This window comes from Colletotrichum godetiae, assembly GCF_030913485.1.
Source record: "Colletotrichum godetiae strain CBS 193.32 chromosome Unknown BDP55scaffold_2, whole genome shotgun sequence".
NCBI lineage: Eukaryota > Fungi > Ascomycota > Sordariomycetes > Glomerellales > Glomerellaceae > Colletotrichum > Colletotrichum godetiae.
Window position 1 is genome coordinate 287,139 of NW_026851250.1, and position 25,396 is coordinate 312,534.

Here is a 25,396-nt window from a genome sequence, read left to right on the forward strand (position 1 = left end):
ATGTACTTCATTTCCCCAGGCTGCGGTGTGAGGCGGCTACTGATAAGTGACAGCTCATAATCATGCTGCTGAGTGAGCCGGTCCGACTATTCGTACATCAGGTCGCATCACCAGCGCAGTTGGTGGCTATACGTAGCCTCATGACTACGTGATAGTTACGCCCGTTCTGGGAACAGACAGACACAACTGCCGAACATCGCCTGACTATACCAATACTGGCTCATTCGTCGGCCTTGAACCAAGAAAATCTGAGGATAAGGTAGTTTACTCGCCGATAGTTTATCAGCACAAATTCGAGTCATATTCAAGCGCATCGAATGCTCGCAATAATACAAGACGTTCGATTTTGATACCAGTAGCGACAAGACCAGATCAGACCAGTAGATGATGGGTCAAGGGCACATTCTCGTAGCGTATCATTTTCACGCGCTTCGCAATTGGCTACATAACCTCTTACAAAGTCATTACTACCTTTCGATACAGAATGGGCTCTTGGCTACCGGAAATCCCTCGCTCTTGACTCAAGGAAGCAGAGCCCAACGGATCGCTGGCATCGCTGCCCGCCTGCATGTCATCTTTTGGACGGCCCGGCAACTCAGGCCACCCGGGGATCAAGGCGCTGCAGCTGCGCTATCGGCTAAACAACCCTGATCAATCCTACCACCCAGAGGAACAACGGCCCTCTGACCCAAGAATTCGTATGCGTGCCACTTGCGAAAATGTCAAAATGCAATGCTCGAGGATCAAAATCTTTCAAGACTATCGATGGCCAGTTCCAGGGTCTGGCGGTAAAACATACCCGAACTGACTCAACCGAGATCATCAACCGGCGGTCTGGAGTCTGATGCATGTGCCCGCTTCTATTTTCGAGCTCCTTTCGTCCATGTGCATAATATGGCGGGAGTCGAATACGGGGTTGTGGGGGGGAATCGTGTCTGCAGGACGAAAGATTCTGCAGCAACTCCATTCCCGAGGTTATAGGATCGGGAGCAGGCTCACGATCCCCTCCGGGTGCTTGTTCCTTGCCCAAATGGAAGACCAAGTGGAGGCGAGTGGGTTCTCCAAATCCACGTAGACTTCGTCCAGCCCTTTTGTGCCTATGTTGCAATTCATTCTGAGAACGGTACTTGCTCGGCAAAGATCGTAAGCTTATCTTCATACTGACAGAATCTCGTCAATGTGTGCAGTCGTAAAGTGGTGAGCTATCATTACATGAGTGTACAGTTTTACATCGAGTAAGCCGACCAGCTGTGTGTCTTCTAAAATACTTCATCACTCGTGGGGCGACTACGAATGATCTTTGTCGTCTTCCTCACGAAGTCTCTCGATGAGCTTTCCTGAAAGATAGGGACTCAATCCAAGACTGCCAGTGTTAGTCTGTCTGTTCAGTTTGTTGCAGCAGAGGCTTCGCAACTTACATTCCCTCGTTGGTGATGATCCGATACGTTCCACTTGGCTCAAGCTGCCCGATTATGTTACCACTTTGATCAACTTCAACGCTGCCCAGGATATCTTCAGGCCAAGCAATGCGACCAAAGTCTGGAGGGTTTCTCGAGTCGCTTAGATGGACGTAACCACCATGCCCACCTCCACCGGCGCCGCCTTGAGCACTGGCACCACCAGCACCTCCGCCTCCGGCGCCGCCGCCGCCACCGATCTTGCTCGACGAACGTCTCTTGTTCTTCTGAGCGAAGAGTGCGCCTCCAGAACCAAGATTGGCTCCACCAGGCCCAGCAAATGCTTGGGCCTGTGCTAAGAGGTCCTTGTCTTTATGCGCATGCTCGGCAAGGACTTCGTACAAGATCTTGGTAAAGGTCTGGTTCTCAATAAACGATCGTGGCGTCGGAGGGTCGGTCGTAGAGAAGCCAATAGCTATTCTCTGGTTCGGTGGCTCATCTTCGAGGTAGGATAGGAGGAAGGAGGCTCGCGATGCGTCCGCAGGGAAAACTTTCTGTGCGGTAGAAATGGTCAGTTGCGATGGTCGATACGCATGCCAGAGAAACGAGCACTCACAATGCGCGGGTTGGACGGCAAGCTTGACATGGGCCGAAAGAGATCGATTCTAGAGACATGCCTCGGCAAGAAACGAGCTACCGGTGCCAACATTGTAAGTATAGTAGTGTGAGGATTGCGACAGACAGGCGCGGCGCATTTGCATTCGCGAAGCTTTGTGTTTTTGAATTTTGGCGCAGACAGCTCCGACTTTCCATCGATGACAGCATGCCAGCTGCCCAAAGTCGAGGGAGCTTGAGCCACTAGCTTCAGCCACAGAAATCGCAAATTCAACCCCACTTCCGCTGACTGTGGCGCGGGGTTAAGGGAGCGCTGCCAATTAACCAAGACGCGTTCCCTCACTGAAGTGGACGCGTCTCAATTAAACATTTGGCGTCCCCCGCGACTGCTCGCAAAGACAACTCTACGACAATTGCGACAACAGCCACTGCGACCAAGACCCCCGGATCTCGTTACACGGTCATTTCCATACCAAATTCAAACCACGAACACAAGACTCCATCATGGATCCGCCACCGTCGATATCTCCCAAGCGCAAGCAAATGCCCATGGCCAACATCTTTGCCACAAGGACGCCTGCCCCTCCATCTTCTGCGATACCCTCGTCCTCGCCCGCATTCGGTACCCCAGTCCATCCTTTAAAGCCGTTCAAAGTTTCAGCGCCGACGAAACATGCGATCCTGCCCATAATTTTACCCCCGGCCACACTACGACCACTGGCATTCCGTACCTTCACAAAGAAACACAGCTTGACCCTTGCCTCCTCCGCCCTACAAGAACTGGCCACGTTTATCGGCCGGCATTGTGGTTCCGCATGGCGAGAGGAAGGACTCGCAGAGAAGGTCTTGGAGGAGGTGGCCAAATCATGGAAAAGCCGCAATGGCGGAGTTATCGTCGATGGCGCAAGCCCGGAGCTCAAGGATATTCTGAAGAACTTGGAGGGGAACATGAGCGGGGGCAAAATTGTGGCCGGCGCTAGAGGCTTGAGCCGACAGAATAGTCTTCTGATCGAACCAGGGCAAGACGTGGACATGTCAAATGCGAGATTGGGTTTGCGGCCGGCTCAGGCATCACTGACTCGAGAGGACAGCCAACAGAGCTTTGGCATGTCTAGCCTGGGCGTCGAGGAAGAAGAGGACGACGAGAGTATCAAGGATCCGCGGAAGTGGTTTAACGTCATCGATGCCTACGATCAGCCAAGATATGCGTACAACGTTGCCAAGAAGCATTTCGAGAGGTACGAGCTATGATTTGCCCTAGGCTTGAACTCACTTGCTAACGATGAGCAGGGAAACCTCAAAACCGTCACTCCTGCCGCCAGCATCGCACAAAACTGCGCTGTTCAGAAACAGGTACAATGTCATACACCAAAGGCTGCTCAGGAATGAGCCTTTCCAGACGTCGGCTGTCGCAAGCACGAGGGCCCCCTCGGGCAAACGATCGTCATCAAACCAACTAAACCATAAGATCACCCCAATCGCCAACCTCTTAGGTCGTCACGGTAGCCATCACATGCTTTTGGGCATGTTGAATGTGTTACCTGCTGGAGGCCTCGCGATTAGCGACCTGACTGCCACTATTCCCTTGGACGTATCACAAGCTGTCGCAATTCCCGAAGATTCAGCCTGGTTCGCTCCTGGAATGATTGTACTCGTAGACGGTGTTTACGAGGAGGAAGAGGAGTCTGTCGGTAAGGGACTGAGTGGTAGCAGCGGTGTCGGAGGAACACTAGGTGGCAGGTTCCAAGGCTTCTTCATCGGTCAACCTCCCTGCGAGAAGAGGAGAGCTACATTAGGAGTCAGCGGTCCCGATGGCGGCCAAGATCACACTATAGGAGGTGGCTTCGGCTGGATCGATTTCCTCGGTGTCGGGAGCGAACGAGCCGTTGGATCTAAGATGCGGAAGCTCGAGCAGCGGCTACTGCCCCGCCACTCTGCTGAGGAGGTGCCCAGCAGGGGGCGGATGGTGATCATCGGCGAATTAAACCTCGACCAGCCACGAACTTTGCAGGCCTTGAGGAGGATCCTCGCAATATATGCAGCTGAGCCTGAAGGCTCAAGTCCCATGACCTTCGTTGTCACAGGGAATTTCACCCAGCATGCCGTTCTTGCTAGGGGTGGTAGCGGCGGCAGCATAGAGTACAAGGAATATTTCGACGCCTTGGCCTCGGCACTATCCGACTATCCCACGCTCCTGCAGACGTCCACCTTTGTGTTCGTCCCGGGAGACAATGATGGCTGGGTGTCATCTTTCACCGCCGGTGCCGCGACCCCGTTGCCCCGGAAAGGAGCACCGGACGTCTTCACGTCACGCATTCGACGCGTTTTCGCAGCGGCAAATGCAGAGCTCGGGACCAAGAGCGATGGCGAGGCCATCTGGACATCTAACCCGAGTCGGCTGACACTCTTTGGCCCGAATCACGAAGTTGTCGTCTTCCGAGACGACATCTCGGCCCGCCTCCGCCGCTCGGCAGTCCGCCTCAAGTCATCAAAACAGAATGATGGCGAGGACGAGGAAAATCAGCCTCCTGAAGCTGGACTGGGGATAGACGACGTCGATATGGCAGGGAACGACCAGGTCGACCCAGAGGAGGCTATGGACGTTGATATTCCTAGCGAGAAGCCCACTGTCAAAGCGGTCAACTCGAGCGTACCTCAAGATATCCACACGGCGCGGAAGCTCGTCAAGACGATTCTGGACCAGGGATACCTCTCGCCTTTTCGTCAAGCAACCCGCCCAGTACACTGGGATTATGCGACGGCTTTGCACCTTTACCCTTTGCCGACATCGATGGTCCTCGTGGACACGACTGCGCCGCCATTTTGTGTGACGTATGAGGGCTGTCACGTCATGAACCCGGGCAGCATTCTTGTTCCGGGACGGACGCGGGTCGGCCGCTGGATAGAGTACGAGATTGGCAAAATTGGGAAGCTACGGGAGACGACGTTTTAAAGTTACATCATAGCGGAATTGTGCTTTGTAGTAGATTTGGGGCCACAGTGGTGGCTAGAAAGGCAAGCTGGAAAATGGAGTTGAGAATAATACCACCATCTTCTTCAAGGGAAAGCAAATACTTTAACGACGATACGAATGTGAGCATGACATGAGACCTCCTTTGTGTTTGCTACATCTTTGACTAGGTCCTCGATACCCCCAAACACCATTTCAAGGCGGAGCACTAGTCACTATCTCTGTACTCTCTGCCTAGAGTCGTCCTCCCAGTGCTACGAGGCTGAAAAAATGATTTCGCAGGGGATGTATTGGCTTATAAGCTATGCGAGATGATATCGGGTCAAGTGATATCTTTCTCGAGTTGAGGAATCCGTCACCGCGGATGGACATCGCAGCCTGCTTCATGTGCCTGATTAGACGAAATCAAGTATTTAAACCCGACCTAGAAAGTTAATGGCGATTTTTATAACCTTTATTGGCCGCGTGAATTCCACAGAAGCATGCAGCATTCGGAGTAGCCAAATCGAAGGCGCTGCTTTCCAGCACAGATCATAGACTGCTGGAAATGTATGCCGTTGTGTCGAGACTCTAGATTCGGGCTTCGTCAGGTACAAGCTCAAGGCCATGGTTATCATCAACATGAGATTTAAGTTGAATTTCCACGTGGGGAAACGTGTTTCCCAAAGACTCGCGGAGGGTGAGCTGCACGTGAGTCGTCGGCCCACCGCGAACCTTCCTGGCTTAGTGCACCACTAGACCATGGGAGGCAGGAGATTCGCCCAGTCGTGGGAGAGTAAGGTACCTACCTAGGTTGCGTGGTTGCGTACCACAAAGATAACTCTCGCCCCGGCCAGTCAAAGCAGTCCAGGCCTGGTATGCGCTTGACCGCTGCTGAAACGGAGTTGACCGAAATGTGGAAGTCGGTCCACGTTCTGGGCTTTCTTGCGGCATCCGCACTTGGACATACTTCTGCGGTTGCCTCTCAGATTGCCCACCGAATTCGAGCTAGCACTAACAGCACATACCGTTACCCTCGTCGACGTCCTTATAGTGGGAAAGGTACCTAAAGGTCCTGTATTTCTATCCCATCTTTCTTCCATCCCAAGTGCTTGCTAGCATCCGTCGGGCCCGGATTTAAGTAGGTAACTTGTTAGCCTGTGATCCTGGCGTAGGTACGCATCCAAGATATACACCACTGTCCCTCTGCTTCCCTTCTGACAGAGTTTGGCTTTGGTTATTATCGAGAGAATCAGAAAAGAGCAAGAGAACGAGAGGTAAAAGATCCATGATGGCCTAGACCACGGGCCAAATTAAGCGAGAAAGCACCAACACCAAGTTCGGCCGGGCCTAGCCTCCACTCCGCCGCAGCATACCTTCCAAAGTACAGTGCTTCGCTGCGGTCCAATCAAGTCAGCGCCAGACCACCTGGGCCCTCACCTTCAATCGCCTCGCATCTCCTTGTCCTGGGCGCCACTTGAGCACGACCTGCATCGTGGGGAATCTCGATCGAGATCTCACTGAATTCCCATATCATCCTGCCCAAAGCCCCATTCGGCCCTCCCGGCAGTCTCGAACTGCCGCTGATCTTCATCCAAAACGACGCAGGAGGCACAAACTGAATGACTTGGCTATCGCCAGCATCGCGAACCTCACTCGCCAGCACTGCGTGCGCGCGCTTGCATTGCTATCCAGGTTGCGTGGGCAGCCTCGGCCTCGAGCTTACCCTTGCTAACTGTCACCATCAGTAACACCGGCTTCATTTTCGAATACCGGTATCTTAAATCTACCTCACCTCTGCGCCTCAGCTTAGCTTGCTGCTGCTGCTGCTCTTTACGCTTGTTAGAGCGTAAGAAGAAACGCTCGGCAGCCTTCTGGAAGCCACCTCACGAGCCGGGGGATCTGGTTTCCGTCGTCGGCGTTTGCTGTCACCGTTTGGCCCCGCCGCACCGACGTTGCACCCGTCTCTTCGGGGTTTATGGATCTGGGCATCACGGCATTCCGTCCCCGCTCTCAGTAAACCGCCGTTGACGGGACGGTGAACCCCGTTGCAACCAAAACGGCCATGGCATTGTCACCGGGTGGCATCGTTCCGGCTCAGCTGGGCTTCCTTGCCATATTTAACCCGTCGTTGGGTCATTCCGATGAGACTCTTGACGATCAAATTGTCTACTACTCTTCCGTCAGCACCCAGCGACATAAAAAGCGTCATCGCTCACGTACCAAGCCCACCGAGAATGTGTCTCAGGAAGAGCGCAATGAACGTCTTCGTCAGATCGGTCTTGCTCAGGGCATGGTCGAGTTCAGCAAAAGCTTCTCCGGCGGCCAGCCTGTCGACTCCATCGACACGGATAAGACTCGTGTGATCCTCCATGAGCTGGAGCAAGACTGGTGGATTCTTGCTGTGCGTTCAACCTCACACCAACTTGCTTTCTTTTGCTGATTGTCTACAGTCTATCGATCTCACTCGCATTCCTCTGCCGCCTAAGCTCCAGACAGGGAAAGCACAAGAAACTCCAGAAGCGGTTGTCGAGTTTTCGTCTAAGGAAATTAAGCCCTCATCCCTTTTGCTGCAGGATCTGCTCCGTGCTCACACCATCTTTCTGCTTCATCATGGCACCTCACTCAGTGCTCTGTTTGTACGCTCCCGAAGGACCAATTTCCTCAGCCTGCTTGGTCGATATTGGGACCTATTCTTGTCAACTTGGAACGTAATGTTACAAGGGAACCCGATTCGCACAGTATTTGGCGGCATCAATATCGCTGCCTCTGGCGAACTGGGCATAGGCGTCGGCGAAGAGGAGCGCGGCAGTGGAGAACGAGAGGTGTTGGAAAGCCTCGTCGCTAGAATTGAGGGTCTCAAAGACATTGTGGTTTCAAAATTCGGATCCCTGGATGCCGATGGGGAGTCAAAAGACGGCAAAGAGCCGAAGAGGTCCTGGTTGGGTACCGGACAAGATCCAGGTCCTGAAGACGGCGCGATATTTCTGGGCACAGGAGCGTTGTCTCGCAAGTCAGTGAGAGACGTGAGCCTGTGGATGGAAGACTTGTATACGTGGGGAGATAACGCCTACGGTGTGATCGACAGTCCGACATCACTTCGTGCTGGCCGACGGGGAAAGAAAGCTGAGCCGGCGCCGGAAGCCAAACCAGCCCCGGCCCCGACGCCTGCGGCGAAGCCAGCAGTACGGCCACCTGCTCGTCCCAGCGCTCATCGATCAAATTCTGGGTCTGGTTCCGGTAGCTCGACATCAACAAGAACGCTGGCTGAGCGGCGTGGGCTTGAGATTGGAACCGTGAAAGAGGCCAAAATGCCGAGTTCCACCAAGGACAACTCGCCCTCCGTTCCTAAAGACGCCGACGCTGACGCCGCCACTGATTCTACAGCTACGTCAACACAAGCAGAGGGCGATGGCCACATGGACAAACTTATGACGGTCATGAAGCTGGGTTACGGCACATATTGGTCAATCGGCAAAACGGATGCTTCTTCCTCTGCCGTCAAAAGCCAACTATCTGCCGTTGCTGCCTTTCAGACTGGGGAGTCATCCAAGGCCGCGGCGACTGCGCATGTGAAACCAAAGCAGATGAATGACGACGAGGGACACTATCTCATCGGCATGATGGGCGATGTAGAGGAGGGCAGTGGCGATGAGGAGAACGGAGCCTCAGACGAGACAGCTGAAACAGAGTCGAACTCTCGTACTATGCTCCGCACCGTACACATTGAACTTGATAAAGTAGGTACGAATCGCCTAGAGGCAGATGTCGTGAGGAACCTCGGCAACCTCACGAACGATGTGACGCCTCTCGGGGCCAACGCCGTGAGCTCGAACCCAACGTTTGGAAACCAGGACTCAAACAAAGCAAGCAAGATGCGCGTCGTCGTATACGTGAACAAACCCTTCATATTCACCTTTATCTTTGAATTGAGGACCGACTCGCTGGCCTGGAATTCGTTCTACAAATCTCTTCACTTCCAGTTGGCACCTTTACGAAAGCCGCTTTTATCTTCCATCCAATATCGGCCGGAGAGGCCGGAGGCTAGTTCCTCGACGTCCATCATCTACGACCTTATTTGGGACGCCGAGGCTATGACGGTGCATTCGACTATCCCGAATATTCCGGATCATGCACAAGCGTTCCTATCAAACGCACAATCACCGTGGTCAAGGGTGGAGGCCATGAACACACACATGCAACTCCTCAACATTTTCAACCTTACCCGGCCGGAAATGAACCAGCTCGAGAGAACCTGTAAGACCAACCGCGGCTGGTGGGTCGTCTGGCAGCGCATCCTGAACCGACACACTGCGACCACCAGCGGTGAAGCATATCAGCCGACGCATACCTACGAGGACGACGACACATCGACATCTGACAGGGACGTTTCCCCCGCGAGCGGCGACGGCTCCAGCACGGCGCGGCCGTTGTCACCTCCGCCGCCGAGCCCGACGGTCAGCAAGGAGATTTTCTTGATCCGCAGGGCGAGCGATCACGCGGGCTACCGCGGCGTCAGCTCGTCGTTTGCCGAGGGCGGGATAGGGTTGACGGGATCGGGGTGGGGCGGTGACGGCGCGGGCCGTCTTGCGTCGGGGATCGGCATTGATACACGGAAGTATATTGAGGGACTTTTGAACTTTAGCCGGTAGAGCACACGACACAGTTTCTCCAAAATCTGAGGAGGGGAGGGGGGGCGGTGGTTTTTTTCCTTTCCCTTCTCCAACTTCTAGGTTGAGAGACACGCGGAATACGCGGGAAATGCAACAACGGGATAGCTACGGCTATGGCATCGGGGTCATACATGGTGGAAGGGTCAATAGCAGGGGAGGTCATCTTTGGTGTGATACACATCGGTTAAGGACTCTTAGTTCATCGCCAAGAACATGATTAGATGTGGGTGTAAATTTTTTTTGGATGTGAATGACCAAGATCGAAATCTCATGACCGTGCGTAGACACATTGGAGTCGAGTAACGTCATGATTCCTTTCCTGGCGCACTTTCTTAGGACGAAAGTGCCCGGCTTGGCTTCGGAACTAATTACTGAACCCATGGCGTGTGTCTGTGTGTCACTGTCTGCTCTGCTTTGCTCCCTAACTTAGCACTCTTAGGCGGCTTAGAAGCAATAGCTCATAGTTTCCACGCTAGAGAAATTATAATTCTTTTTATGCGGCAGTAGCTTGATAGCTGCTTGGTAGCCATGACGCCATGGGATCTGGATATGTGACTCGCGATATTCGGATATATTTGGGTGTGAGTCAATTATTGTAAGCGTCACGATCCCAGAGCAGCAGTGTGGAGGGTAACTTGGAGCTACATTACTATGAGCTTTTTTGACAACAAACGTGTAATGATTTCTTTTCCATCATGGATTAAGTAGGGAATCACTTTGGGTCACTAACCCGATATTTAGGGATGCAACTGTATATACGTCTCAGGAGCCGAAAGTTAGGGAGCTGCGAGGGAAATAAAGGTTACGATCCTTCCAAAACTAGAAGGTTGAGGTTTTCAACGTGTCTTTTCAAAGAACTTTCTTTCATCGCTCCGTGTTACGTTCTTAATGATATTAGTCAGAGTTCAAGAGTAATAGATTAGGAACAAATTAGGTCCCAAAGGCTTAGTAGCTTGAGTCTTTCGTAAACTCCATCAGTACAGAAACGTCCGGAAATTCAATGGGTTTCTGTTTACCCCTAATATTGCCATGATGCTAATAATAAGTAGGAACTGGCCGCCTTCAAGCGACGGCAAAAGTTCTATGAGGACCTAGGGAACAGACATGGGCTGGTAGCGCTGGTTTGAGGGTGTAGATAACGGCCGTGAGTTCACCACGCCGGAAGCTTGTTGATTGGTACGCGGGTGTGGCTGTCTGTGAGAAACTACTGGGGGTTTTGGTGCCCCTGCATTTTCTGCTTCTTTACCTCGATTATCATGACTCCTGACATGAGGTTCCGTGAGGTTCTTGTTTATGGATGGCAGTCAGAGTTCGATGCGACGAGGTTTCCCGAGCGCGGGATATGCTGGCTTCACCTGGTTTCACCGAAGTCGTTACACAAGGTTTGATAGGATGGCAGCGATCGCAAACCAGGGTCTGGAAACAAAAATGACCAGGGCTTAGATGGGTTGGCGATTGATGTGGATGGTTGAAGGGGGATGTTTTCCCTTGGGGGTTGCTGGGCTGCGGCCGATTTTTCCCCAAAGCAACAGCGAATCGCCAGGAAGAGGGGGAAGGGATTTGCTGCAGGGGCCGGGAGATACACGCGCAGACAAGGGCGAAAGAAGGAGGGGCAGAGGATCTTCCAGGATCCCAGGATCCCAAAGAAGTGGGAGGGGGACTACGAGGCCCTTCACCTGCCAACCGGCATCACCCCGCCGGTAAACTACGGTACAATTACAGTATCCGTAGGGAAGGATTCTGACAGAGTTGACAGGGCTCGAGGACCGAGAAAAGTCTTTTCTGTTCACCCTTCCTTCCATCCATCCAACAGGAAAGCTGAATGGGAAACTGATGAACCCTGCATGCCAGGAAGGCAGAAGAACAGAGCCACAATTGCCAATGAGAGCCGCGCAACCACGAGCGCTGCTGCGGCTTTGCTTGCGGCCTCCCAAGAGTTTCCCAACAGTCCACAAGTTTGAATGAGAAATGGCTCCAGTGGGCCACGCTTTTTCGGGCACGTCGGGAGAGGCGCCACCAGAAACGCGCCACCATCTGTAAAGAAAGCTCTCCTCTCTCAGCTCCGAATTACTCCCTCCCCTGCAAGGTTCTACTGCCTTGGTTTCAGAAGCTAGCTATTGCCAGTTGGATAGGTATTGCCCTATCCGTCAGGACGGGGCAAGCTCGGTGGGCGCGAAATGTATGACGGTCGCGGACGTCCCAGGGATTCGTTGGGCTGAACGCGGTCTCGTCCAAGCTGTTTAGCGGCATCGTCGGGACCGTCTTGGACCCTTGGATGATGCCATTGGACCGCGTTAGGCATGTCAGGCGCCCAAGCAATGTTAAGCTAGAAGCAGCAATGCAATGCAGAAAGCTCGCCCTACCTACCGGCATGTTCTGTACCTTGAGTAACTTACCTACCTTGGTAAAGGTAAGGTAATATGTAGAGTACCTAGGTGAGTACGTATTCGCAGAGGCTTAGGTGCCAGAGCACGGAAGGTGAAGGTAAGGTGAGGAACGTACCGTGTTAGTGCTGTGTCTTGTTGTGTTGTATTTTGCGCGCGTGAAGGCAAGACATTGGCTGGTGAGGTCATAGTTCCCGCAAGTGCCGATCCATCATCGAAGCTCTGGCTGCACTCTTGTCCGCGCGCAGCTTCCGCAGCAGTCAGCGCAAATGTCCATGCTCGGTGCCGAAGAGTCTTCTTCACCTTAGAGGCTTAGGTTCCATCCATGTCCGACTGACTTTTGCCTGGGAAGAACCCTCCTTGACCGATCCCATCCCACCCTCCCAACTTATTAAAGATACCCTTGTCTGCTGCTCATTGGGGCTTCTTTTCCGCCACGACCTTAATCACCCGACAACCAAAGTTCAGATCCAGAACTGTCTTATTTGTCCCACGCCACCCTTTAAGACTCTGTTCGACTTTGTCCTCCTCCACATCTCACACACTCAGCTACAGTCCAAAATCAACGTCTTATTGTTGGGTTGGCAATATCACCAGTAAAGATTCACCATCTTCATCAAGCACCAGGCACACCACAGCATCCAGCTTCATCTTAGACACTGCTATAAGCCAGTCATCGATACCAATTCCACATTCCACTGCTCATAGAACACCGTCCTCGGGGCTTCTAAGTTCTCTAGACACCTGAGATCTCTTGTGCCGAATATCCACGACACCCAATACACAATCAGCCCAACATGATGGAATCAATGTTGCAGATCCTCGTCCGAGGCGTACAAATCCTCTGGGTCCTCCTCTTCACAGCACTGATCGGCAATGTCATCGCCCTCAACATCAACAGCGCCGGCTCCGCCATGGCCGCCATCAACTTCTCCATGTTTGTCGCCGTCATCAGCTGGCTGGCAGCTCTCTACGGTCTCGCCGCCGCCTTTGTCTCGGCCATCGCCATCCCCATTGCCATGCTGGCCCTCGACGGCGCCGCCATCCTCTTCACCTTCATTGACGCCATTGTTCTCTCCGCCAAGCTGCGCGCGGTCAATTGCGGCTCTTTGAACAGAAGCGACTTGCCGAGCGACTACATCGTCTGGGGTTCCGGCGACGACGAGAAGCGCTGCCGCGAGATCCAGGCCAGCACCGTCTTTGTGTGGTTCCTTTTCGCTAGCTTCTGCGCAGGAGGCTTCTTCACCTTCATGAACTTCCGTCGCGGCGGCGGCTCTGTTCGCAGCTCTCGCCCTAGCATGGCCCAGGTCGGCGTCTAAGTCTTCGTCTTTCTCAGTACTGTGCGGCGTGGACTGCAAATGAGATAGAAAACACGGGGTACGGAATTGGGCAGGACAGCTGGGTAGGATATTTGGCTCACGCAAGACTTGCGGGAAGTCCAATGAGTCCTAACGGCGTTGGCGGCAGGTTATTGTTTTACTTTACCTTTCACGATGGCATGTTGTAGTAATGAATGACAGGATATGGACATGGGATGACATGGATATACTGTCATGGATACGGCGGGGTCTTCAACGCTTTGGGGTCGGGGCATTGGCCACAGAGCCATCAGCAGCTCTTTGTAGTAAATCAACGAATCGATACCATTCCACAGAATTACTCTTCCTTCCGCTATCAATGACAGCCTTACCGAATCAGAGGTTATGGTGAATATTTGCAGCTCCAAAAATGATCGCTTGGAGACCACCCCCACTCTGAGCGTGAACCTGTTGACCTTTACCCCCTTGATAGCGATCTCATGTTGGACTATCAGTTCGTTCAAGTATTCGATTTAGATCTAGTTTGCTCAGCCAGGCTGGATGCCTCGCCTCATAATGTGCCGCATAGTCTTCTATGACGGCTTGCCCTCAACGCCAACCATGTATACACGCCGAACACCATGTAGGATGTTATGGGCTTGGTAGTAGAATGCCCAAAGTCCTTCGTTTTTCCAAGAGCCCATGGGCCCCAAATGCGCTTTCTTATAATGTTGCCGCTGCCTCAGCCACGCCGGCGGCCTTGAAGGCGCCCTTGTTCGTCCACCGCACCTCGACGTTGTGCATCCATTCCATGTATCGTGACCAACCTGTGGATGTACCGTATCAGCATTTTGAGCGACATCAAAAGAGTCGAGGAACCAAGGAAGGAAGCTTACTCCAGTATGCAAACTTGCGACCAAAGTATTTGCCGGCAAAGGGTACAATGACCATGGTTAAGAGGAGCTGAACCTGCTCCAGACTACGCTCCCATTCCTCCTGGGCGTCCGATTCATCCTCAGAGTCTAGCACGCTGCTCGATATTGAAGGCAAGGAGTCGATCTCGTCATTATCGGAGGAAGGTGAGACGTCGTCGTGGAAGATGAATGAGTCGGTGGATGCCATCGTGACGGGGGATGGCAGGCGTCGTCGGCCCTTGGTCGTCGGAAGCTCGGTTCTTAGGTGAAGGAGCGTCTAAGGAATCGGGGGAAGAGGGTATCGAGCTCGGTCGGCGCGCTGCTTCTCGGAAATAGCCAGAGCTTAGCTTTGGTTCGCGTTCTTTTGATACTCGAAGCTGTTGTGATACAAGACGACCCTCTTGATGGGCGTTCGCTGGAGAGGATTGATTCAAGGTCCGCGATGCCTCTCCAATGGTCTATGCTGGTGCAGCTTGAATGGGCCAACAGCGGAGATCGGAACGTCTGGAGCTCTCCCCCCGTTTCCTCAACCAGAAACGGCAGTCGGGACGGTCACTCGCAGACAGTCGGGAAATTCAACTCTGATTGGCTTTGGGGGCTCACTTTTGATGGGTCCCTCTGACGTTGGAGGGCGAGAAACAGGGGGACATAACGGCAACAGGCAGAGACGGAGAGAGTCACAATTGAGTCACGTGATACGTACAATCACTGAGTCACAGCCTGGGCACTCACACCTGTCGGGCGCGCAGCCGCTACCTTACAGTGGGCAAAGATGGTCGTCTTCCACCACCCTCACGTCACACCCCCTCAAGAAAATCTCCCAACTGCTGCAGCCAATTCTCAACTCTGCTCTCACAAATTCTCATTACCGAACCATTTTGTGACGGACCACAGACAGCTTCCTTCCGCCATTTCCCAGACCGGTCGCTTAGATTTCTGCACCATATCGCGCCGACAGTAGACTTGTTCACTCGCACCGTGGACCAGCCCAGATTATCAGCCCAAGGATATCACCAGGCGCCGCCCCAGGATACCTAACCGAGACTCGGTTCAGTGAGACACAGGCCGCAATCATGGATGTCGCAGTAAGTTTCCGTTGCTAGCCCTCCCTCATGCGCACTTCTGAGCACCACCACCCACTGGCCCCTCCACCAATCCCATGCTTAATTACCCCACTGCGAACCGGAATCAGACACGAATTGAACAGAACATTTTCCGTGACTCAACCTCTGTCAAACCGCCCGAGCTGCTAGACATCATCACCACCTGACTGTTGTTCGACCCCCCCGTCCCCTCTTCTACTGATCCAGTTTTTGTTTTTTTCTCAATTCCTCAAACGGAGAAAAACAAAACCAACAATCATTGAATATCGTCTTCTAATATAGGTGCCTCCCCACAGGATACCACTCCCGCTCCCGAACGCAAACAGCGCAAATCCGTCGCCTTTACAGACGAACAAGTAGTAGTCGACGCCGACGGCTCAGTCACGATGGTCAACGCCACCGAGGAACCTAAGGAGACAGCCCAGTCGCACACGCCCCGTACGCCGCCGCTTACCGCAGCCCTTGAAGCCTTACATGCTGATGCCAATTCTCAAGCTGGAGCCGAAGACGCGACGGCCCCTGTCCCCGATGTTACTGAAGATGGCGGCCTTGACCTGTCAATGAAGAAAAAGAAGAAGAAGAAGGTTCCCAAGGAAGGTGACGACGCCGAGGAGGCTGCCGCTGGCGAGGATGGTCTCGACCTGACGATGAAGAAGAAGAAGAAGAAGAGCAGCAAGAAGGCTACCGAGGGCGGCGAGGATGACGAATTCACCGCTAAGCTCAAGGCCCTTGAGCTCGAGGGCAAGGAGGACGGCGCCGAGGCCGAGGGCGCCGCCGACGATGGCGACATGGACCAAGGCACCGGTATCTGGCAGCACGACGAGACCAAGGCCCTCAGCTACAGCCTGCTTCTGAACCGCTTCTTCCACCAGCTGTCTCAGAAGAACCCCGACCACGCCCTCAGCGGCTCCAAGAGCTACAAGATCCCGCCCCCGCAGTGCATGCGCGAAGGCAACAAGAAGACCATTTTCGCCAACATTGCCGAGATTTGCAAGCGCATGAAGAGAACCGAGGAGCACGTCACGGCCTACCTCTTCTCCGAGTTGGGTACCAGTGGTTCCGTCGACGGAAGCAGACGCCTTGTTATCAAGGGTCGTTTCCAGCAGAAGCAGCTCGAGAACGTGTTGCGCAAGTACATTAGTGAGTCCATGCTCTTTTGCCCCTGTCGTTTTGCTGCCGCGTAGATGCTAACCAAAGTTCTTTTCTTCCCTATAGTCGAGTACGTCACCTGCAAGACCTGTAAGCTTACGAACCTCATACCCCACCATTTGCGTCTCGCTGCGATTACTGACAAACGACCTCAGGCAAGTCCGCCGACACCGAGCTGTCCAAGGGAGAGAACCGTCTATACTTCATTACTTGCAACTCTTGCGGTTCGAGACGTTCCGTCACCGCCATCAAGACCGGTTTCTCCGCCCAGATCGGAAAGAGAAGAAAGATGCAGGGTTAAGCGACGACAACCAAATCACGACCCCACAGGCCAGAAACGAGAAAAGAGTTGGAGAGGTGTTTCTTCTACGCTATTTACGTCCTTTAGCGTACTCTTGTCTTGTAGATATGACCTTCGCTGGCCCAGGCAGTGTGCACTGCGGCATTCACGGCTGCGGCGCTCCGGGTGGCCAATGGATTGATGGCAAAATAGAGAAAATTGGCGTTTCCACCCTTAAAATTGGTACGGTAATCGGGCAGTAATGTCAAATCTTTTGATGATCTTCGTATCTTTGGCTTGTCTGAGAAACGCGTATCCGTAGTTGCCAGCATTACGTGGATCTACACGGCAGCCGTGACGCACGCTGCGGACGTGTGTCGTTGATGCCGCGTTTCGGCTTTCGTACGGTGGGAGGAGTGCGAGGGCCGGAGGGGCAAGGCCGACCGGACCTCACATGTGCGGCGACGGATGATCAACCACCACCACCACTTTGCTCACTCAACCACATGACTAAACCGTCCACGCGGCCAACAGCTCCCAACTTCAATATAAACAAGTGCATCTCACAGAGAATTCCGGGCTGATACTGACAAGTCTCTGGCATCTATTCCACAACATACAAACGTCACATCGCGGCTTTAGGAAGGCTTATCATCAACCCCTCAACCCGATAAGAGACCCGAAGCACCCCCAAACCGGGAACATCAACAGCACACACAATGACTGGCGAAACCCCCCAACCAGGCCAAGCCGACCTCCCTTCGGCTAAGAGCACGGCGTCATACTGGCACCGCGAGCCCTCCAAGACGTTGCTTGGCCACAGGACCACGAGGGACCTGCCGCCGACCGCGGACATTGTCGTCGTCGGCAGCGGCATCACGGGCGCTTTTGCTGCCAAGGAGCTGCTGGAGCGGGCTGGCACTACCGGGGAGGGAAGGAGGGTCGTTCTGCTTGAGGCGCGAGAGGTTTGTTGGGGAGCTACTGGGCGGGTGAGTTCTTTTGGATTTCGTGTGATTTGAGAATGTCTCGTCATGGACATTCTTTCGTCGTCTGAAGGGGTTCAGAGGGGGGCGAGTTCACAATGAGAGCGCTGGTTCATACCATCGCCTCACTCACTCACTCACTCAACGCCTTTTTATCCGCATAAACATCCCAAATCTCCTCCTTACCATCCCAAGAAATCATCAAAAAACTAACATCACCCATCCAGAACGGCGGCCATTGCCAACCAGTAGCCTACAACCCAAACACCGCCATCGCAACATTTGAGCTCGCAAACTACGCTCACCTCCGCGACCTCATCGCCAGCAACGCCATCCCCTGCGACTGGGTCCCCCTCCGCGGCGTCCACGCCCTCCTGACGCCCGACCTCGTCGACGCCGCCCGCAAGCAAATCGCCGCTCTCCCGCCCCGCTTCGCATCCCTCGCGCGCCTCGTCACTGACGCAGAGGAACTCGCGCGCCTCCGAATCCCGAACGCCGTCGGCGCCGTCGTGCAGGAGGAGGCGGCGAGCGTGTGGCCGTACAAGCTCGTTGCGTGGATCTTTGAGGACTTGCTGCGGCGGTTCGGGGTCGACAAGGTCGGGGATGACAACGCCTTGTCAGGTGGGGGACACGAGCAAGATGTCGTCTCCTTCAACATCCAGACCTCCACGCCCGTAATCCGCCTCCAGCACCTCCCACCCACAACCTCCTCCTCCTCCTCCTCCTCCACACCATCATGGATCCTCCACACCCCGCGCGGCCAAATTGCAACCGCACAAGTCCTCCTCGCCTCAAACGCATACACCTCGCGCCTCCTCCCCCGGTTCGCTGACCTCGTCGTTCCGGTACGAGGCCAAGTCGCGTCCCTCTTCCCGCCCCGCCCCCGCGCTGAGCTCGGGAGGAGCTACGTCTTCATGGCGAGCTCCGATGCTGACAAGGGTGAGCCGAACCAGGATGATTACCTGATCCAGCGGCCTAGTCCCGGGCTGGAGATGATTCTGGGCGGTGGGCGGGCGAGGGGCACGGTGCGCGGGGTGGGTATTTCTGATGATGACGAGGTTGATGCTGTTGTTGCGAGGTATTTGAGAAGGGCTGGGGCGGGGAACCTGGATCTTGTTTCTGATACTGCTGCCGCTGCGGGAACGGGGCAGGCGCAGGCGCAGGACGAAGAGAACAGCGCCAACAACAGCAAGAAGGAGCTGGAGGCGAGTCACGAGTGGACGGGCATCATGGCCTTCTCGCGCGACGGACGGCCGTGGGTCGGACAGGTGCCCGCCGGGGCCGTCCTCGGCGGCGGGGAAGAGTTGTGGGTCTGCGCCGGGTATACAGGGCACGGGATGCCGCAGGCCGCGCTGTGCGGACGGGCTGTGGCGGGTATGATGATGGGGGGCAGCGGCGGGGAGGCGAAGGAGTACAGCGAGGAAGAGAAGCTTCCGGCTGAGTTTCTGGTTAGCGAGGAGAGGGCTGAGAAGGCGAGGGCTTTGCCTTCCATCAAGGAGATGGATGACTTGGACATGTTCTTGTTGTAGATGTTGAATTCGCTGTCTACATTACCTTGGCTGCATCTGCCAACGTTTGATAGGGCGTATAAAAGACAAGGTCTGTCTGCGAGTTTTTTTGAACAGCGTCCTCCATCACAGCGCAACTCTCACACAGGGACGAGCAGGAATCCCCCCTACACTATGGCAATGACTTAACCATCTAGACTCTATTCTCCCACCTCAACGGAACATCACTCCTCCGTGGAATGCTCTCGCCTCGTGAAACCTGACTTTACTAAATAAGTAAAGGCGAAGGGGGCGCAGACGGAGGAAGGAATGCTGAACACCGCCCCGGCTCGCTGGACTGGCCCAGGACGATCCGGATCGTTGCGGACCGAGACACTGACTTAACAGTTTAAGAAGTCCATCAGAGACAATCGCCTCCGCAGACTCTAGAATTCGAGATGGGCTTTGGGGTCTCCACGGCTAAGGCAGCCACGGTAACAAATGTCTCTACCAGGCTGGGCGATATTTGCCTTTTCTTCTTTGAATGTCACCTGAGCTGGCCGTTGAAATGCCGACTGGTGTCATTTTGCGAACCAGTGGGAGGCTGTTTGCCCCTCCTCGCGTAGTGATACTTGCATCAAATGTCATTGCGAAGACACTTGCGAGGTTTCTCAGACATGTGGAATGCCAAGACCTGGAAGAGAGCAGTCACTCGGCCGATTGTCTAGGAAACGCGGAGGTTTGGAGTGCAGATCGAGTTCCAATGATGGGGTTTTTTGTACTTTTTATTTTCGTCCTGGAAACCACATTGGTTCCAATAGCCCAGTCGGGGAGTACCACATGGGGGTGGACTCCCCTAATAGATATATACATTGAAAGTTAAGTTTAGAAACTGACCGGTGGACAAGCATATCCACAAACAGAACACCAAATGCATCCGCCCATGATGGACCCAAGAATGGGATTCGCATCCACAGGTATAGAGATATTCGTCATCACATCATCAAAACCGTGGTTTTGTTCGTTGTCCTTTTGTTATCCGATCCAGTCCCGTGCTGTGAACCAGGCGCCGTCCCCGTTGAAGAGGGGGTGAAATATAATCATATTTGTTATTGAGATTCGAGTGAAGGATGGCTGTCTTGAAGAAATTGCCATGGTGGGGGTGGACTGGGAAGCGGCATGGCAAAAGACGATGAAGCACCCGTAGAACCCCCTGAACGGCCTTGGCGCTGGAGCGAGAGCGCGCATCATTGTGCCTCTTAGTCAAGGAACTTCCACTCGACAGTTCCACGGCCAACGCCGAGGCTGCCGAAGAGGTCGAGGAAGGCCTTCTCGCTGACGTCAATGTCGTCCGCCTTGCAGCCCATGCACTTGTCGCGGACGGTAGCAGTGGTAGTCTTGCCATCGCAGGTGATTTGGACCTTCTTTCCGCAGTACGGGTTGCCGTTGGACTGGGCACCCATAACCAAGTGAGAGACGGCAACAATGTTCTCGGTGTTGTCCTTGCCGCTGTCGTCCTCACCGCATGCGCCAAGACCAACAGCGTAGTAAGTCAGGTCACCAGTGTGCGTGGTGCCGCCGGAACCACCGCCGGAACCACCGCCGGAGCCACCAGAAGCAGCCGAAGTGCTCGCGGGAGCGGCCTGGCTGGTAGTAGGCTGGGGGGTGGGCGCCGGAGTAGTGGACGTGGTAGGAACCGGCGCCGGAGCAACGTAGACAGAGGTCGAAGTCGGGACGGGCTCGGGAGTCGGGGTCTGGGGAGCAGGGGCGGGCGCAGATGTGGTGGTGGGCACGGGAGCGGGCGCTTGCTGCTGGATGGACTCTTTGATGGGGGAAGCAACGGCGGAAGGTTTCGTGGAGGTTGACAGGGTGGTGTAAGACGGTTGGTCGGCGGGCTCGAAGAACTGGGCGGGCACAGAAGTGGTAGGGAGCGCGGAGCTGGTGGACGGGACGTCGGAGCTAACCCAGACGGTGGAAGTTGAGTCGGCGTATACGGTCTCCCATACGGTCTCGTAAACCCACTCGGTCTTCATTTCGCGCTTCTGGTGTTTGCCGTGGACATGGCGGCGTTTGCTTCCATGCTGATGGGGCTGGGCAATGGCAGTGGTAGCCAGGACGGCGCAGAGAAAGGTGGCGGTCTTCATTTTGGTCTGGTGACAGACTGTTGGTTGGTATTCGAAGTGAGTTTTGTTGTTGTGATTCAGGAGACTTATACGGTCTCTTGATAGTATAGTTGGTGATCGTCCTTTCCGTCAAGGTGGAGTTGGAAGCGAAATGAATGCAATGGGCTAAGCCTCTTGATCAGGGAATGTGCTTGCTACAGCGTGGGAAAGCCTGGTTGGGTTCAAGGTTGTCGATGGGAGCTCGGAGCAGTGCTTGGCATGTACTTGATGTTTTGAGGCAGGCTGTTTCTGTAGAGTTGGGATGAAAAGGGGAGTTCACTGAACTCTCTGTGTGACGACAAAGACGGGATGAATCCGTTGGTTGGTAGTTTGGATGAACCTCGAAGCAGTCTTCTTTGAAGGAATGAATTGGTAGGACTGATAGTTGGTCGAGCACGGCTCAAGGGTCCAAGAAAAATGAATGAATGAGTTTTGTGGTCGAACAAGAGGGAACGTTGTTGGATGAGGAAAAGAGAGAAAAAAGGAAGATCGAAAAAGATGTACGAAACTGGGAAGCGGATGTCGACCGGGATTTGTATGCCAGGCAAAGACTACAACAGATGATGGGTACGAAGTACAAACCACACACAAACACGACGTTGGAGTCCTGGACAGCAACAACCAGGGCAGGCCACAGCCCACAGGCACAGGTGAGCCACTTCGGGACTGGCGAGACTGGGTGAGGTGGGAAGAAGGGGGGCGAGGAAAGCAGGGCTTAGGGGGGGTGCGGGGTGGAGGAGGCCTGCAGGTCCTGCTAGCGCTGGCACCATCCATCCAATGCCACCATCCCCTCGCCCAACCAAGTGACGAAGGAGCTGCTAACGGTGCCATCGGTACCTGAGAGGGCATGGAAGCGCTGTCCAGGCACAACCAGGCCGCACCGTAGGGATGGGTAGCGTCCTACAGAAGTCGCAAAAGCCCCGAGAGGGAATTAAAAGCAGAAGTGGGGGAAGACTGTAGTCCTCCACCGTTCACCCAAAGATGGATCAGGCAGGATGGAAGAGAAGAACCCAGTGGTACTGGTGGCCCGTCCCTGCGGCTCGGACGGATACAGTCATCCATCATCATCCCCTAGCCAAGGCAGTTTCTCTGCATTTTTTTCTGTGCGAGTCGTGAGTCGTCACTGGTTGACTCGATGGCAACCGTTGGCCCTGCCTTTGGGGCTGGACGTCCGGAAAAAGAATGTACCAAGACAGAAGAAGCAACTTGAACGGTCCATGGGGGGGAGTGCAAGAATAGCCCGTTGGATGCGTTAGCGCAGCCTCTTGGCCTACCTGCTCGTTGCATCGTTGGCACCGGTCCGCCAAGGGACAATCCGCGCAAAAAAAGACGTGCTTCGGGCCATTTCTGGCGGGCCGGGCTTGCTTTGGAAAACTTCAAGGGGATAGGCTCGACTCCTTGATACGGGCGTGGCCCCCTCCTGACCCTCCAACAAGGCTCGATCGATCCACCATCTTGATGTTTGCTGGCTGTTCGCCTATCCGCCCCCAGGACCCCAAAACTGTCGTTGTCTCGAAGTCAAGTCGTTAGTCAGGGCAAGCAGGGCGAACTACTGCACGTTACCCAGACATCAGACAAGCGGAACTGGATGCCGAGGAAACGTAAGCCGTCAATCGTTCTGCCCAATCATTGAGCCAGTAACGTCGTGACTCGTTTTGGGACTGAGAGGAAACCATCGTCGTATGGACGGCTATTGGGTTGTCGGGAAGTGGAAAGAAGATCGGACAACACGAGGTGGGCACCGAGGCGCAGGCCATGGATCCTGGAATTCGGGGGCGGCAGGATATAGCCGAAAGTCGTAAAGTCTTGCCAAGTCAGCAAGCATCATATACTCCGTAGTATCAGTCAATATCCATACTGCGTACTGTGTAGCCAAGCCTTGAGTCCATCACATGTGTCTTGAGCCTTACCGATACCGATTTCTTTGCGGTTGGTCTGGTCTGTTCTGGTCTTTGCCAGTGGATGTACCCTGCTGTTTTGTCGCGACAACCGCTCGACCGCGGCAGATGGCAGACGGGTAAAAGGCTCGACTATACGCCTCCTTGGCCCCCAGTGAACTCCGTCCCATGTCCTTGCCATTGTCCGCTCGTCCAACCTTTCGCCGTCTCTCCACGGGCTCAAATCTCTCTGTCCAACTTGCCTTGTCGCTTGTCACAATGTCATCTTGTTTCCTTCCCCGGCATTGCATGATTAGACGAACCGTCGGACAGGTGCTTATTCCTTGAAACACGCGGAAACTGGGAAGAGGGCTCCAGCTTTTTTCGCTAGTCAAGAGTGTGATAGTCCAAGGGGGGAAGAAGAGGCCCAGGCAGTGCCAGGGTCCGAACACCATTGAACACCCCTCCTTGGGAATCCTGGATGTGAAAGAATGACGATCAGCCGGTGGCTCCGGGGGGGCCCAGAGAGTGCACATAGAACGGGTACCTGCTTGTCAGCCTCCAATCTTTACGCACATTCAGTAATGTATTCTGTGCTACGCGGAGGCCTGCGACGTATTGCTGGAATGTGGACGACTCGTTGCCGCGTTGGAAAGACAGGACATATTCCAGTGCTTCTTTTGCTTCAACCTTTTTCTTTTTTTCTTTGATCGGATGAACCAGCGCCCGGCGTCCATGGCGGCTGGCTGCGATGTAACATTGAACAAACTGTGCGCCCATGGAAACATTAAGAAACAGTGGTCGAGAACTTGGGGATGTCACCTTGCCACGCCGCGGCTGCCCCCTTGACCGTAGGTATCCGTACGGATACAGATACCCAACGTTGACACCACACTGCAGCACATGAGTGGGTTGTTCCTGAAGTCCAGGCCAGTGCCGAGGGGCCGTCGTTGAAACATTTAGTCGCGAGAGAAGAGAGAGTGAGGGGAACAACGTTCGAAAGTGCTGCTCACTTGTGCCTGAGGCTCCTGATGGTACTTGCCAGTCACCCCAACCTTAAGGAAGGGGGGCACGGGGGGAAGTTGGCTGCTTAGGAAGGGCCGAAGGTGGAAGAAGAAATTGGCAGGAGAAACGACCAGACAGGAATTCAGGAACGATGCAACAATGGAACCGAACAAAGCGACGACGCTCAACGCCGTGACGCCCCAAGGACCCAAGCAAATCCAGCCTGCACGGGTTCCTTGCAGCTGCAAGGTACGCGCCAATCACAATTAGACTTTGCCCTAAGCCCCCTCTCGCAGCGCAACCCTCACAGCCCCGTCTGGCCCCTGGCCCGGCTCTGATCCCGGACGATCAGCCAGCTCAGGCAATGCCACATCACTTTAACCACTGGGCCAACAGCCAATTCTTGCGAGCCATGGCGGCCGTGGACCAGTGTTTGTTGGTTCCCTTTCCTCTCTCCCTCTCCTCTCTGACACGACATGCCTCTTCTCTTGGGAAGCCCATTCTGCCGCTTCCGGCCTTGCCAACCAACCTGCAGTAGTCGGTGGATAGTTTGAACACGTCGGACCACGTTCCACGAGCGCCAAATCTGCAGAGATTTTTCGTTCTGACATCTCACTGGATAAGCCCTTAAAGGCCATGCAGGAAGCTTTGCAGCTGAAGGTCCACGTGGGAAGAAAACCCCTCACACCTTCGTTCTAGCGGCCGGCGAGTTGGACGTTGACGTCGCGATACTTGACGAGAGAACCTGCCATCGGGCACAGCAGCTATTGTAACTTGTATCTCACCATCCCTGATGCTGCCGGACATGTCAAGTAATAATGGTGCAGAGTGATGGCCTAGACCAAGCAGTCGAATCTCGCAGTCCGGGTTGTTTTTTGTCTCCCGCTCCATCGTCTCCACCATTCCTGTCGATCAACATGGCGCGTGAACTATTAATGGTGCATTGGTGAATTGCTTTCTATTGAAATTGATGCTCCCCATCTCGCTGACGACACGGATGGAACTCCCTGCTACCCGTAGTTGATGTTGACGTAAGTTCCGGGACGCAGTCGCCGTCACTCAAAGTCACCCGATCGAAATGCCGCAAGCTTGTATTTGCTTGCCGAGATACGGAATGCT

The 25,396-nt window shown here is 54.3% G+C and overlaps 9 protein-coding genes across 9 annotated transcripts; 5 read left to right on the forward strand and 4 right to left on the reverse strand.

The window, feature by feature from the left end:
* Window positions 1–1,287: 1,287 nt before the first annotated feature.
* On the reverse strand, window positions 1,288–2,106 carry BDP55DRAFT_540203 (uncharacterized protein; the record flags this gene model as incomplete). The annotated part of the gene is made up of 3 exons (XM_060568100.1): window positions 1,288–1,363; window positions 1,419–1,951; window positions 2,014–2,106. 3 exons carry the CDS (start codon window positions 2,104–2,106, stop codon window positions 1,288–1,290), a joined length of 702 nt encoding a protein of 233 aa, XP_060436031.1.
* Window positions 2,107–2,516: 410 nt separating this feature from the next.
* Window positions 2,517–4,965, forward strand: BDP55DRAFT_722829 (DNA polymerase alpha/epsilon subunit B; the record flags this gene model as incomplete). The annotated part of the gene is made up of 2 exons (XM_060578657.1): window positions 2,517–3,250; window positions 3,303–4,965. 2 exons carry the CDS (start codon window positions 2,517–2,519, stop codon window positions 4,963–4,965), a joined length of 2,397 nt encoding a protein of 798 aa, XP_060436032.1.
* A 2,062-nt stretch (window positions 4,966–7,027) lies between these two features.
* On the forward strand, window positions 7,028–9,614 carry BDP55DRAFT_625868 (uncharacterized protein; the record flags this gene model as incomplete). The annotated part of the gene is made up of 2 exons (XM_060571548.1): window positions 7,028–7,366; window positions 7,416–9,614. 2 exons carry the CDS (start codon window positions 7,028–7,030, stop codon window positions 9,612–9,614), a joined length of 2,538 nt encoding a protein of 845 aa, XP_060436033.1.
* A 2,053-nt stretch (window positions 9,615–11,667) lies between these two features.
* On the reverse strand, window positions 11,668–12,152 carry BDP55DRAFT_124780 (uncharacterized protein). Its single transcript, XM_060565469.1, has one exon. The coding sequence runs from the start codon at window positions 12,006–12,008 to the stop codon at window positions 11,739–11,741; it is 270 nt and encodes an 89-aa protein (XP_060436034.1). The 5' UTR covers window positions 12,009–12,152; the 3' UTR covers window positions 11,668–11,738.
* Window positions 12,153–12,816: 664 nt separating this feature from the next.
* On the forward strand, window positions 12,817–13,338 carry BDP55DRAFT_539917 (marvel domain-containing protein; the record flags this gene model as incomplete). The annotated part of the gene is made up of 1 exon (XM_060568074.1): window positions 12,817–13,338. The coding sequence occupies one exon, from the start codon at window positions 12,817–12,819 to the stop codon at window positions 13,336–13,338; it is 522 nt and encodes a 173-aa protein (XP_060436035.1).
* Window positions 13,339–13,884: 546 nt separating this feature from the next.
* Window positions 13,885–14,537, reverse strand: BDP55DRAFT_124838 (uncharacterized protein). Its single transcript, XM_060565470.1, has 2 exons — window positions 14,214–14,537; window positions 13,885–14,144 (listed from the first exon to the last, which is right to left on the reverse strand). Exons 1-2 carry the CDS (start codon window positions 14,437–14,439, stop codon window positions 14,041–14,043), a joined length of 330 nt encoding a protein of 109 aa, XP_060436036.1. The 5' UTR covers window positions 14,440–14,537; the 3' UTR covers window positions 13,885–14,040.
* A 409-nt stretch (window positions 14,538–14,946) lies between these two features.
* On the forward strand, window positions 14,947–17,133 carry BDP55DRAFT_124900 (domain found in IF2B/IF5-domain-containing protein). The gene is made up of 4 exons (XM_060565471.1): window positions 14,947–15,316; window positions 15,631–16,474; window positions 16,550–16,573; window positions 16,639–17,133. Exons 1-4 carry the CDS (start codon window positions 15,305–15,307, stop codon window positions 16,782–16,784), a joined length of 1,026 nt encoding a protein of 341 aa, XP_060436037.1. The 5' UTR covers window positions 14,947–15,304; the 3' UTR covers window positions 16,785–17,133.
* A 349-nt stretch (window positions 17,134–17,482) lies between these two features.
* BDP55DRAFT_539510 (FAD dependent oxidoreductase) lies at window positions 17,483–19,275 on the forward strand (the record flags this gene model as incomplete). The annotated part of the gene is made up of 3 exons (XM_060568038.1): window positions 17,483–17,752; window positions 17,974–18,861; window positions 18,904–19,275. 3 exons carry the CDS (start codon window positions 17,483–17,485, stop codon window positions 19,273–19,275), a joined length of 1,530 nt encoding a protein of 509 aa, XP_060436038.1.
* Window positions 19,276–20,492: 1,217 nt separating this feature from the next.
* On the reverse strand, window positions 20,493–21,377 carry BDP55DRAFT_625873 (RlpA-like double-psi beta-barrel-protein domain-containing protein-containing protein; the record flags this gene model as incomplete). Its single annotated transcript, XM_060571549.1, has 1 exon — window positions 20,493–21,377. The coding sequence occupies one exon, from the start codon at window positions 21,375–21,377 to the stop codon at window positions 20,493–20,495; it is 885 nt and encodes a 294-aa protein (XP_060436039.1).
* Between the last annotated feature and the right edge of the window lie 4,019 nt (window positions 21,378–25,396).

Bases quoted from the DNA above. Each gene is read 5' to 3' on its own strand.
- BDP55DRAFT_124780 (XM_060565469.1), bottom strand. From the start codon at position 12,008: ATGCCGGTAGGTAGGGCGAGCTTTCTGCATTGCATTGCTGCTTCTAGC.
- BDP55DRAFT_124838 (XM_060565470.1), bottom strand. From the start codon at position 14,439: ATGGCATCCACCGACTCATTCATCTTCCACGACGACGTCTCACCTTCC. The intron at 14,145-14,213 runs GTAAGCTTCCTT...GTACATCCACAG, and splicing joins TCGCAAGTTTGCATACTGGA to GTTGGTCACGATACATGGAA.
- BDP55DRAFT_124900 (XM_060565471.1), top strand. The intron at 16,475-16,549 runs GTGAGTCCATGC...TCTTCCCTATAG, and splicing joins CGTGTTGCGCAAGTACATTA to TCGAGTACGTCACCTGCAAG. The intron at 16,574-16,638 runs GTAAGCTTACGA...AAACGACCTCAG, and splicing joins GTACGTCACCTGCAAGACCT to GCAAGTCCGCCGACACCGAG.